General features: G+C 39.7%; 1 protein-coding gene across 1 annotated transcript in view; it reads right to left on the minus strand.

Moving 5' to 3' along the window:
• Positions 1-12,150, minus strand: part of BABAM2 (BRISC and BRCA1 A complex member 2) — a 335,445-nt gene that overhangs the window by 148,828 nt on the left and 174,467 nt on the right. Inside the window, exon 7 of the mRNA XM_024552599.4 lies at positions 7,875-7,984. Coding sequence (XP_024408367.3) covers positions 7,875-7,984 — 110 coding nt within the window. The remainder of the gene's footprint in view (positions 1-7,874; positions 7,985-12,150) is intronic.

The following is a 12,150-nucleotide window of genomic DNA, read 5'->3' on the forward strand; positions in this document are numbered from 1 at the left end:
CAGATGTTAAAGCTTCAGTGATTATTCTAGCATGAGATGGTACAGAAGGCTAAAAACACAGGACTGAAATCTAGAACAAGGATTCTTAAATGCAGCTTATGAATTGGCTTCAGGGGAAGGTGTTATTCTCAAAACTGTAAATAAATTTTCCTGGGGGTAAAGTCCATGTCTCTAGTCCTATTTTCAAAGAAGTCTGTCTCAACTTGCTATTCCTTTAAACAGAATGGTCAATTCTGAATACTTTTATGGTGTTCTGCAGTTTCAGATGGTATGTCTAGGTGTCAATTTCTTTTTATTTAGCCTGTTTGAGAGTCTCTGTACTTCCTGTTTCTGGGGATTGGTACCTTCCATCAGTTCTAAAACATTGTAGGCCATTTTCTCCTCCACTTCATAATTTCTTTGCTCCTAATGGTTTTTGTTAACTGCCACTCCTCATTTCAGACCTTCCATTGAGGAATATTTTCCTACTTGTGAATAAATATAAATGAACATTCACTGCATAAAACAGCAATGCTCAGTGTTCAGAGCCCTGCTGTTGAGATATAACGTCGCACTGAAAATCATGGATTTCTCATCTTCGGTACTGAACAAATTGCACTAAACCCTTGAGGTGTTTAGCAGAAAGGTGCTAGGCCTGATTTTTAAAATAAAAACTAATCATTACTCTATAGAGAAGAGAATAGCACTTAAGAAAAACAAGGCACAGAACTGCCCACAGACACAGAATAAATCTAAGGGCTTAAGGGTCAGACAAGTTTAAGACACATGTACCAGCGAGATTTGAGTTATCTCAGATGTATATATTTCTTCTTTCTAAATGCGTATCTTCTGCCTAAAAAGAAAGCCAGATAAAAAAACATTGATATATCACTAACTTAGGCGGCTGGGGAGGTGAGAGTTCTATACCAGAATGTTTCCAAAAATATGGTATTTGGGGGCTGATTGATTTTCACCCTCAACTAAATTCCATCCTGGTTCTTTTTTTGTAATTTTTCAAAGTGCAGGCTGAGCTCTTAATCTTTTGAGAGGCACAAGCAAGACAAAATGCCAAACTCACTAATGAAAACTTGCTGCGCTTACTTTTCAAAATTCCATTCTAAGTCACGAAGAGCCCCTTTGGCCCTGCTCCCGGACTAGGAAAATGAACATCTCAAGTCCCTAGAGGCTAGGATAGCTCGCTCCACTAAAACCAAATACATGTCTTCTCCTGACAGCCGGTTGTCTTAAGCATACTCAGAAGTGTGTATTTATCCAAGTGGGGGGACCCTCTAGGACACAGTATTTATTAAGATTATCTCAGTGACTCAAGGAAATAGGAGTGATGCTAAATTAAACCATGTTTACTATGATATTCCATTACTTAAATTCTAACATAGAATCACCCCCAGAGATTTGAGGTCTCATTTCTTGAAACAATTGATACAGGTTAAAAAAATGTCAAGAATTATCTTTTCTTTCAAATCTATCTGTGTTAACTTGCATAATTTTTCTAATTATTCTTAAAAAATATTTGAGCACCTAAAATGACAATTTTCCATGCTGTCCAGATGTTGAATTCAGTATTAAATTCTAATAAAATCACAAAATATTGAATCTGCTCATTGCTTTAAAAATGTGTTATAAAAATCTGATTTTTCTGGATTTAATGTCCATAATCTCATTGAATCTCACCCATAATTCTAAGTAGCACTACATTAATTTTCAGCTCCCTGTACCCTTGCCCTAGGTCCTTCAGTCAAGTTGCCATTTATCCCTGCCTCTATGGATTCCAGGCTATCCAAATGTTCTAAGGGACCGTGTCTGTGGCATGGCATGCTGTTGGGTAAAGGGAGGGAAAGGAAGACTGGAGAGACCACAACAGGAGTAGATGAGAGGTTAACATGAGGTCACAATCATGTTTAGCACCTCCAGGATTCAGCTGATAAACCACCTGTGAAATAAAGCTCCATTTCTCAGAAACATGAGCAGGGGCCCACAGGGAAACAAGCCCGCTGGCTAGCCACAAGGCACAGCAATGAGAAAGGGCTTATGGAGACCCCCTCCTGTGCAGGCGAAGGAGGCAGGCAGGTTCAAAGCCTTCTGCCCCACTGGGGAGACTGCTGTGGCTGAGCTCAGGCAGGGCCAAGGGCAGGGCCAGCTTGGGAGAAGATGGGCTGTGGCTCACCAGCCCTCAGCTGATGGAAGCAAAGGCCACCCTTAAGGAGTTTATAGTCCAGGGAAATTATATGACAACAGAGGCACAAACATAGGAGGGGAAAGTGCAGTCTTGTTGGGGAGGCAGGTGGTAGTGGTCATTCCGTGGAGGAGGTGGTGACTGAGAATATCAAAGAGGATAGACAGAACTTTGACAGCCCCTATGGGAGAGGGAAATAAATGCAGTGTTCTGGTATAAGAAGCAGCCCAAGCAAAGGTATGGGAGTGAGAAAAACACAAAGTGAGTTCACAGGAAATCACTAAAAACCTCAGTCTGAACAAGAGGGTATGTACAGAACCCAGACTGGAGGAGAAAGGTCAGTTAGGACAGCAACAGAAAACACTCCGAATGCCAGGCTGGGAGATGTGCGCCCAATGCAGTCGGTCATAGGAAGGCACTGATGATGCTGAGCGAGGAGAAGACATTACGTGACCAGAACTCATTTCAGGAAGATGGTGACAGTTCTGTGCTGGATAAACTCAAATGGGAAGAAGAGTTAAAAGGCAATCAGGAGACAAGGCAACTGAAGGACTGACTAGGAAATGACAATAGGAATGACAAAAATGAGAGCTATTGTGGAGAGAAGATTTCTAGCACAAAACAACGGTTGGCTAATGCCTTTGAGATGTGGCACCTGGGCACCTAAGAAAAAGAAACATTAGTTTGGAGAAATGATGAGTTTGGGTTCAGACACTTTGAATTTGAAGTGTCACTGAACACACAGACAGACCCGTCTACCAGGTGGCTAGAAAAATGGACCTGTAAACAGGGGAAAGATGGGATTAGATATGGGGATTTGGGGGCCCTCCACAGGGATGTAAGACGACAAAAGAGCCCTAGGGATAGAATCACAGAAAACATTACTAAGCATAATTCAATGGGTTCAAAAGGAAAGCAGAGCAGCAAAGGAGGCCAGGAAGGGTCCGAGAACTCCAGGTTATAGAGGAAAGAAGGTGTATTATGAAACACACGCCAGGACTGCTACCATGGGGGTCTGATGGGATGGAGGGTAAAGTGAAAAGCAGTTTAAACGTTTTAAAGTACTAAACAAATGTATTTTTATTATGATTACAGTAGCACATGTTTAATCTCTAGAAAAGCCACATTACATTGGAAGAGCCAGGCTTCCCAAGTCCTTCCTAAGTCCCCTCTCCACCAAATCAAATGGAAATACAACCTCCTCCTCCTCCCTTGAACTATTACAGTGCTCAGTAAGTCTTTTCCTGGGTATTTATCTAACTCAAGATGTACAGAGCATCACCCATGTGCCAAACACTACAGTGGAGACTTTCTTATATATATATATATATGAGATACGTATGTATCTCCTCCCCTTGGCGTTAGATGATTCTGAAATTTAAGACTTATCCCCCTTTACAGAAGATGAAATGAAGCTCAAAAAGGTGAAGTACCTTGAGTAAGACTGCCAGGCAATAAGTGGAGGAACAGAATCTGATGCCAAGTCTTACTGTTGCCTTCTCCACTAAAACACAAGTTGGAACCTGCTATATTTGTTCTTAGTTCCCTTACTATATTATCAGCAAATTAAGGGCACAGGCCTCATCTCGCTTATCTTGCTATCCTCTACAGAACCTAGCAAAGGGCCTTTTCTCATTGTGGTCACTTACTGTGTTTTGTTGTCCGGCAGGATAAACATACAAATTTGCAGGCACACAGGCCACATTAATGGTGAGCGTTGGTGGGCCGGTAAGATTTGAGTACTTATTTCTAAGGCGGACTGCAACCTAACAACAAAAAGTTCTAAAAACAAATTCTGTACTTGTGAAAGATGCCACCTGGTCTGCCTCAGGGGCTGAAGGCCTCTTTTTATGCACCGAGTGGGAACAGCACAGGGAGTGATGAGCTCGTTTTCTTCAAACCACTCCCACAGATCGGCTCACGCCAAGAAAAGGGCCCACACGTTTCAGGGAAGAGGACTGTGCAGCACATGTGACCTCTGGTGTCACTGCGGGAACTGCCAACCGTCTGGGGAGGAGGGAAAGGTGGGGCGCGCTTAGTGCCAGCGCTGATGATGTAACTTTACAATCCCACCTTTCGTGCCAGGACAAACAGACAGCTGGTTTGGAAACTACATCCCCCCACCCTAATATCCAGCCAATGTCTTGCATAACTGACCACTAGATGTGCATACCTCATCCTTTTTTAAAAACTAATTCAATTGACTGATTTGGATCCCTTGGAAAACAAATATATAGGGTCTGAAATATGTACATTTCATAAATGTCCCTGTGTGAGAAGAGCAGGAAATTCTCAGAAGCATTTACTTTGCAAGTTGTATACAGGCACAGTGGGACACCAGGAAACAACATGCATCTAAGCCCCATAAAGGTGAGCAGTCGTGTGTGCCAGCTGCCAGAAACACCAGACAACTGTGCCAGGGCCCTGGGTAAACAGAGGGCCTTCTGAAGTGGGATTGCATTTCAGAGCTCCATAAATTACAACACACTGGGGAGTTGTCTACCCAATGTCTCTGACAGATGTTCCTGCTAGTGGGGAATGTCTAATTTGGAGACATTTGGTATCCATGTCCCTAGAAATCTTTAGGGTACAACAAACTGATCTCTTTTCCTACATGTGAAGGCCAAAAGTCCAAAGTAGCCTCTCCCTATTTCTAAGACTAGTTAATGTGAGCATAACATCTTTGCCCACTGCACAGTCAAGCTGGGCCAGACAGAGATGAGCCATACTGAAATGGGGTATCTCCCAGGCTTAAGATATCCTTCCATGCTCATGGAGAGCAGATGGTGAGAATGCAAGCCTTTACTCATCAATATTTACCTAATATGGGCTCAGGCTATTAGCCTCACTTAGACCTCTGCCTGTCAAACCACTGCATGGGGCTTAGGACTTCCTAGAAAGAGGACCCACAGCAGAAGCCAAAAAGAGTACAAGCCTCAGCTAGGGCAAGTGTCTGGCATCAGTTTTGGGCGGGTCCACATGGGATGCTTTCCCCATGACTCCTGAAAGAACTCTCCAAGTCTGAGTCTATAACCAATGCTTGGATAGCTAACAGTTGACAGGATAGTATGAAACACAGAAAAGAGATGAGAGCTTAACACAGTGTCAGAGACAGTACTGACCCCGCTTCTCACAGTTCTTAATATCTTTCCTATGACCTTTGCCTCACTGAAATGGCATTACTTCCATTCTAATCTGATCTCTGTAAGAGTTAACCAAAGATATTAATAACTTTAGCAAATATGTAAGCCCTTAGAAAGTTATAACACAATTTGGCCACTTTCCATTTTAACCTTTCTCTAAAACCTCATTTGTACAACTTCTACTTAAGGATGCGAGTGGTGGTGGTAGTGGGGTTGTTAACACAAGTACAGCCCTAAGTAAATTTTTACTAACAAGGAAAAATATAATAGCTTTCATGCAGCATTTTCAAATTTTCTTGTAAGAATTACTTACTGACCTAGAACACTGCCATTCAGGCTATTAAAGGAATGAAAAGACTTGTTCCTTGCCCCTGAGTAGCTTGCAATTGAGTAAAAGATGAAAAAAAAAAAGTGCACATCATAACTAAATCTATGGTGAGCAGATAATAAGAGTAATACAAATTCAGTATTATAAGAACTCAGGGAAAGGCTAGGCTAATTGTGCTCAAGGAAATGATTGGTAGAGATGGCATATTGAATAAGGCCTTAGAAAATGTATAACATTTCAACAGGAAGAGGGCATTAGAGAAGGGCATTTTATGAGGAGATGACAGCTTTAGCAAAAGCACAGAAGACGAGTACAGGAGAATTAAGAAAACTTCAAGTGAGAAAGTCTGGCTGAAGGACAGGTTACAGGAGGAAAAATGAGAAACTGATCTGGAAAGGTACCCTGTGGCCAGTTCTTAACCTAAAATGAATGTGGAGGAAAATGTAGAAAGCTGGACTTTAGAAATAGGCAACAACTTAAAATATATCCTGCACTAATAATTTTTCACATCATGCCTTAAATTTTTAGAGGGAGAAATATTTTATTAGAAAGCTTATTTGCAAGCTAGATGCAATAACTTCTGGGAAAAACAGTGTGGGGGCTGGGAAAATTGTTTTTTCAGAGCTGGCAACTTCTTGACTGCAGCTTAACTGATAGATTCTTATTACCTACCTCCTGGGATTGTCTCATTAACATCTCTCTTTTCGCATCACCAGAATACCTTCTTAACTCATCACATACGTACTGAGTGGCTACTCTAGAACTACCTTCTAGTCACTCATTTACCCATCCACTTGTCCTGCTAACCACTCACTCACTCACTCACTCTTTCTCCCCTATGAACTATATCACTAATAGTAACATTAACAGCTACTACTTGCTATAATGCCAGTCAGGCCCTGCAATTACTTAATGCTTTACGAACAGTATTTAATATAATCCTCAAAACAACACTATAAAATAAGTACTATTATCCCTATTTTATGGATGAGAAAACAAGTTCAAAGATGTTAAATATTTTGCCAACTGGTGTTGCAGAACCCAGGTTTAAACCAGATGTGCTTGTTACAGAACCGTGTTTGTTACCACTTCCCTGTAATGCCTCCAGCACTCTTTGATCTCTTACTGATATGTGTTAGTATTTTAAATTAAAGATTAAAATACTCATTGAGTGCCTGCTACTGTACAACCCTGCCCTAGGTGCTGCCAGTGGTACATAAATAAAAGAGAGCACGTCTACAGATTGTCGGTGCTCATAATCTTCCATATGTGAGCACAAACAGCTACGCCATATCAGTGTGCAAGATGGTGTGTCCACGATTCATGATTTAGAGCAACTCATGTCAGAGGGGGTGAAGATGGCTTAGTATATGAATGCTGAATGGTGACCGCATCTCACAGACAAAAACCAGCCAACCCTGACTATGACTTACTGAGAATTTTAATAACACACTTCAATCAGTGTCTGTAAAAACTCTCTCTGCTGATGAAAAATCTGTCCGAAGTTCCCAAGCAAATCTGGTTGCAATCTATTTTCAATGAACTTCAGCTCCCTTTGAAGTAAAATAAGCTACTAAAGCATTTTAACCAACAATACGCAGATTGTGAGGCGAGTCCTGGTAAAATTCATTACCAATGAGTAAAGTTATTCGGTTAACACCAATGTGACATCAAACTACTTGTACCATGTAGCCTGAATGCTGTGTACAATTACATAGAGCTATTTAGACACAGAAAAATAATTCAAACATATCCTCTTTTTAAGCTATCGGCTTTTAATAGACCTGTACTAACTTCCGAATAAGTATTTGCTTAATATTTTCAGGAGACTAGTTACATTTTTAAAAATAGCTATACTAGTTACAAATATATTAAGAAATTGGGTAGGTGGTGTTGTTCAGCAGTCCTCCTCAAGCTGTAACCATCCGTACCCAAGGAACAATTGGAAGGAGTCACAGTTTCAGACTCAGTCTGCCTACTCATCTCTCTGCGAAGGTGCAGTGTTCACATCACAAATTACACAACCAAGACTCATCCAAAGATTGCAGGGGCCAATACTAATCGCATTTACTCTGTAATCTAAACTCCTAATACAATTCATTTTTAAGAAAACAAAGTCAATTAAGAAAATCATTTGAAGACTTCAAGAGTGGCAAAAGAATTACCGAGGCACGCTTGGTCAACAAGGAGAAGCACTGGACTACAGAAGACTAATGACACTGACACTTACTGTTCAATTCGGGGTGACAAGTACAGCTTGGGGTACACCTGAGTGGCTTCAGTATCCTCAAAACTGACGGAAAGGAGGGCCACATCTTCTCCAGGGTCTTCATTTACATCCTTAAACAGGAAGTGAAAAACACAATGTTATCAGTAGCCACTCTCACAACATCTTTTGGGTGGCGAGCTCACAGTCCACTGTCATTTAGGCTAGGAGGTCTGAGTTACCTGTATTTGAATTTGGCGGCTCTGTACATCCTTCGCCACATACCTAGTCACTCCTGTAGAGTGATGGTTTCCAAACTTTCTGACCAAAGCCTACTGTGGTGAGGAAAAGACCCTCATCTATCTACTTGTTCCCACACTCCAAGAGGGGAAAAGTGAATCTGGTGATAACAAAGAATTAGACAAAAACATCATTAACAAATGATAGTAAACATGTTGCTGGAAGCGAATATACATACATATATATAAAATGGCTTATAATTTATATATTTATAAATGGCTTCTAATTTACTTTTTATAAAAAGAGTATGAATTATAAACATGATTTCTATAACAAAGACAACCAAAAAATCTTAAATTACCCAGTAATCTTATTATACCTACATTGATAGTATGTTGTAAGTTATTTTAAAAGGCAAAAATTCCCAAGAAACCTATCAGTTTGAAGTGAGCCACCACAAATGGCAGGGGGTTATATACACATGTACTTTAGCAAAATTATCATAGATGATTCATACAAGAACCATAAGACATACATATCCTAAAGTCAAGTTGTAAGAATATTATAAGACAAAAATATTGTTGATCCAAGTATATAGTAAGAAATGCTGAGCCCTGGCTGGTATGGCTCAGTGGATTGAGTACAGGCCTGCGGAACAAAGGTCGCTGGTTTGATTCCTGGTCAGGGCACATGCCTGGGTTGCAGGCCAGGTCCCCAGTTTGGGGTGTGCAAGAGGCAACTGATCAATGTTTCTCTCCTCTTTCTCCCTCCTTTCCCCTCTCTCTAAAAATAAATAAGTAAAATCTTAAAAAAAAATAAAATTAAAATAAACTTCATTAGACAAGTACTATAATCTTTAAAAAAATAAAAAGAAACACTGAATAGTTAACTAAACAACCAACAAAAAATTAAACTGATAATGATAAAGTTAAATTGTAATTTACAATTAAAAAGCAAGAACAGCAACAATTGAATGCCATAACCAACTCAAGCCAACACTGATGATACACTGAGTCAAAACTGTGGGACCTACAACTGTGTGTATACTTTACAATTATTGCCAAGCACCGAGTGTTGGCCAGACTTCTGAATAGAATACTGACTTAGAATAAATTCTAGTAGCATGTGCTTTTAATTTGTGAATACCAAATTTTAGTAACCCTTAATAATTTATTGTTGGTGGATAGTGGCTCCAAGTGAAATATAAATTAAAAAAAAAACTGAATAGAATTACACATCTTTCACCCACAGAGACTAGTAAGAACTGACCTGTATTTCTGGATTAGTTCATAGGTCCCCTGGAGAGCTGAGCAGCCATCCTACAAGGGTCCCAACCTGGAAGCTAAGAACCACTGCCTGTGAACACTGAGAGCCTCAGGTGTGATGTCCTGCCTTCTGTCTAAACTAACTTCACCCCTTCCCTCCTTGCCATGCTGGGGCACTGTCGTCACACTCATCCTGCTCAGCATTTACATCATCAGTCTCTACAGCAATTATAAGATGGACAAGCATGACATGTTTACAGAGGGTTAGAAGTCTCTTCCACCTTAAAAAATAAAAATAAAATCATGCTTGTCTCTACACAACCCCCTGGATTCTCTCTCATTTCTCTCTTCCCCTTCACAGCCTCCCTCCCCTCCCATGGGTCCCCTAGCCCCAACACTTAAGCCTCTGACCCTACTGGCCACCAAGGTAGCTCCCACAGAGTACATCCACTCAACACAGCAAATGCTTCTCTATCCTTACTTTACTTGCTCTCTAACAGTATTTGACTCGGGTGATCTCTCTCCTCTGGAATCCCCTCTATTCTGGTTTCTAAGAAATTATACTCTCCTGGTCTTCTGCCAATTTGGCTACTTCTTCCTCCTTTTCATCCTTTGTTTCTTAACTTATCAATTGTTTTTTGGTTTTTCATTATAAAATTTAGGCTTCTAGCAAGTCAAATCATAGAGAAGTTTATAAAGGAAAAGTCCTTCCACCCTCACTTTTTAAGGTAACTAATATTAACTGTGTGTAGCCTCAAAGAGCTTCTTCTTTTTCTTTTTTTAAGATTTTATTTATTTATTTTTGGAGAGAGGGGAAAGGAGGGAGAAATAGAGGGAGAGAAACATCAATGTGTGGTTGCCTCTCACTCACACCATACTGGGGATCTGGCCCGCAACCCAGGCATGTGCCCACACTGGGAATCAAACCAACGACCCCTTTGGTTCACAGGCTGGTACTCAATCCACTGAGCCACACCAGCCAGGGCAAACAGCTTTTTCTATGCTCATTAAAAACATACACACATACATGCATTTGCATATAAATAACTGTTTAACCTTTCTTTCTGTTTTGTTTTCCCTAATGGAATCACATTATACACATCACTCTACTGACTGCTTTCCAAATAGCCACACAGTGCTCCACGGCATGCTCCCAGCCATGAACATGCAGGTTGTTTGTAGCTCTTAGCCACTTGATTGTGCTACAAGAAACATCCATATGTGTGTCCTTTACTAGTGGGGCTTACTTTTCTTAATAAATTAGAGCTGAGCTTGTTGGGTCAAAGGTTCTGAACATTTTACCTTTTAATAGAGTTTAACAGATTATTTTTCTAAAAATTTATAGCAATTCACATTGGGACCCATAAATTTTCATCAGTATGAGAGCCTGTTTCCACTCATCTTGAATAACTAAGTAATAGTGCTGTTGTCATTCTTTTTAATTAATGTTGGCAATCTGACAGCTGGAAAATGGTGTCTGGATTTAGATTCAAAGATCAAGCAGAGCAACTTTTCACCTCGTTTACTGGTCATTTACACTTCTTTAAATTTTCTGGTCAAATCCCTTGCCCATTTCCCTTTCAGGTTCTTAGACTTTTTGTTATTGACATTTATTAGGTTTATTAATGCTTGTCTATTCACATGTTATATATTTTTTCTCTCAGTCTAGCTTTGAAGTTTTACTTTGGTTTTGGAATTTTGTTTTTACTTTGGTTTTGGAATTTTGATACGCAGAAAATTTAGATTTCTCTATAGAGTTAAATCTGGTCAAAATAACTGAGGTTATTTAACTATTTCCCTAGTTTTTCACCTAACACTGTTATAATTTTATTTTTACATGGACATTTGAATAGCTCTGAAATACATCTTTAGGTGGTATGATACAGGAAGTTTGTAAAAGGAAGCCCTTAGTACAGTAGCACCTGGACCACGGAAACTACTCAATGTTTGCCAAATGAATAAATTAGTGAACAAATTAATGTTAATTCCTAACCTTTACTCTCCATACCTATTTATTTTCAGGAACCTGCTTTACACAAGCTGCCACCATCGAAGATGTCTAGCAACTCAGTACTGACTCCTTGCTCCTCTCCCCCCCACCAATAATACACCAAGTTTCCTGAACTACTGGTTTTAAAAAGAGAGCCAAGATCGAGAGTCTGAGTTTACCTATAATAGAGTATTCATCCTTGAATATTCTTTCCTGTAAAATGAGGATAGATGCTTTTAAAAATATGGCCGTAACAAATAGAAACTACATAATTATATGACAAGTCATAAAATATCTAAGATTAGGGTTAAAGCTCAGTTTGAAAAAATTTACATTTAGAGGGACAAATTCATTTTATAATCTAAATTTACAAGTAGTCCCCTTTGGAGTTAGATTGGTCACATTAAGAAAGACAATAAAAAAAAGAACTAACATTGATTTTCATATACCTTCCTCAAATGGCTGAGTTTCCTTGTTAAAAGTCAAGGCCCCGACTACAAGTCACAAAACCCTGTTTAAAACAAAATGCAATAATGAGGGGCCACTGAAAACCTTTTTCATTAGCAGCTTCATTCCATATGCCTATCTCTTTTCTACTTTTTAACTTCTCACTTCACTATTATTTAAATAAAACATAGAAATGCTCAGGGACAGTCCTCCAAACAAGTGGAGTGACCCTGGTCTCTATAATCAGCATTTATCATGACATCTTACAAAAAGTATACATGAAACATCAGTCAATATAAAAACGGTTGTTTCCAGGAGTTCCTTTTCCTAACTACTATAATATGACTTACTCCCCTTG

The sequence above is a fragment of the Desmodus rotundus genome, chromosome 5, assembly GCF_022682495.2.
Source record: "Desmodus rotundus isolate HL8 chromosome 5, HLdesRot8A.1, whole genome shotgun sequence".
NCBI classification, from domain to species: Eukaryota; Metazoa; Chordata; class Mammalia; order Chiroptera; family Phyllostomidae; genus Desmodus; species Desmodus rotundus.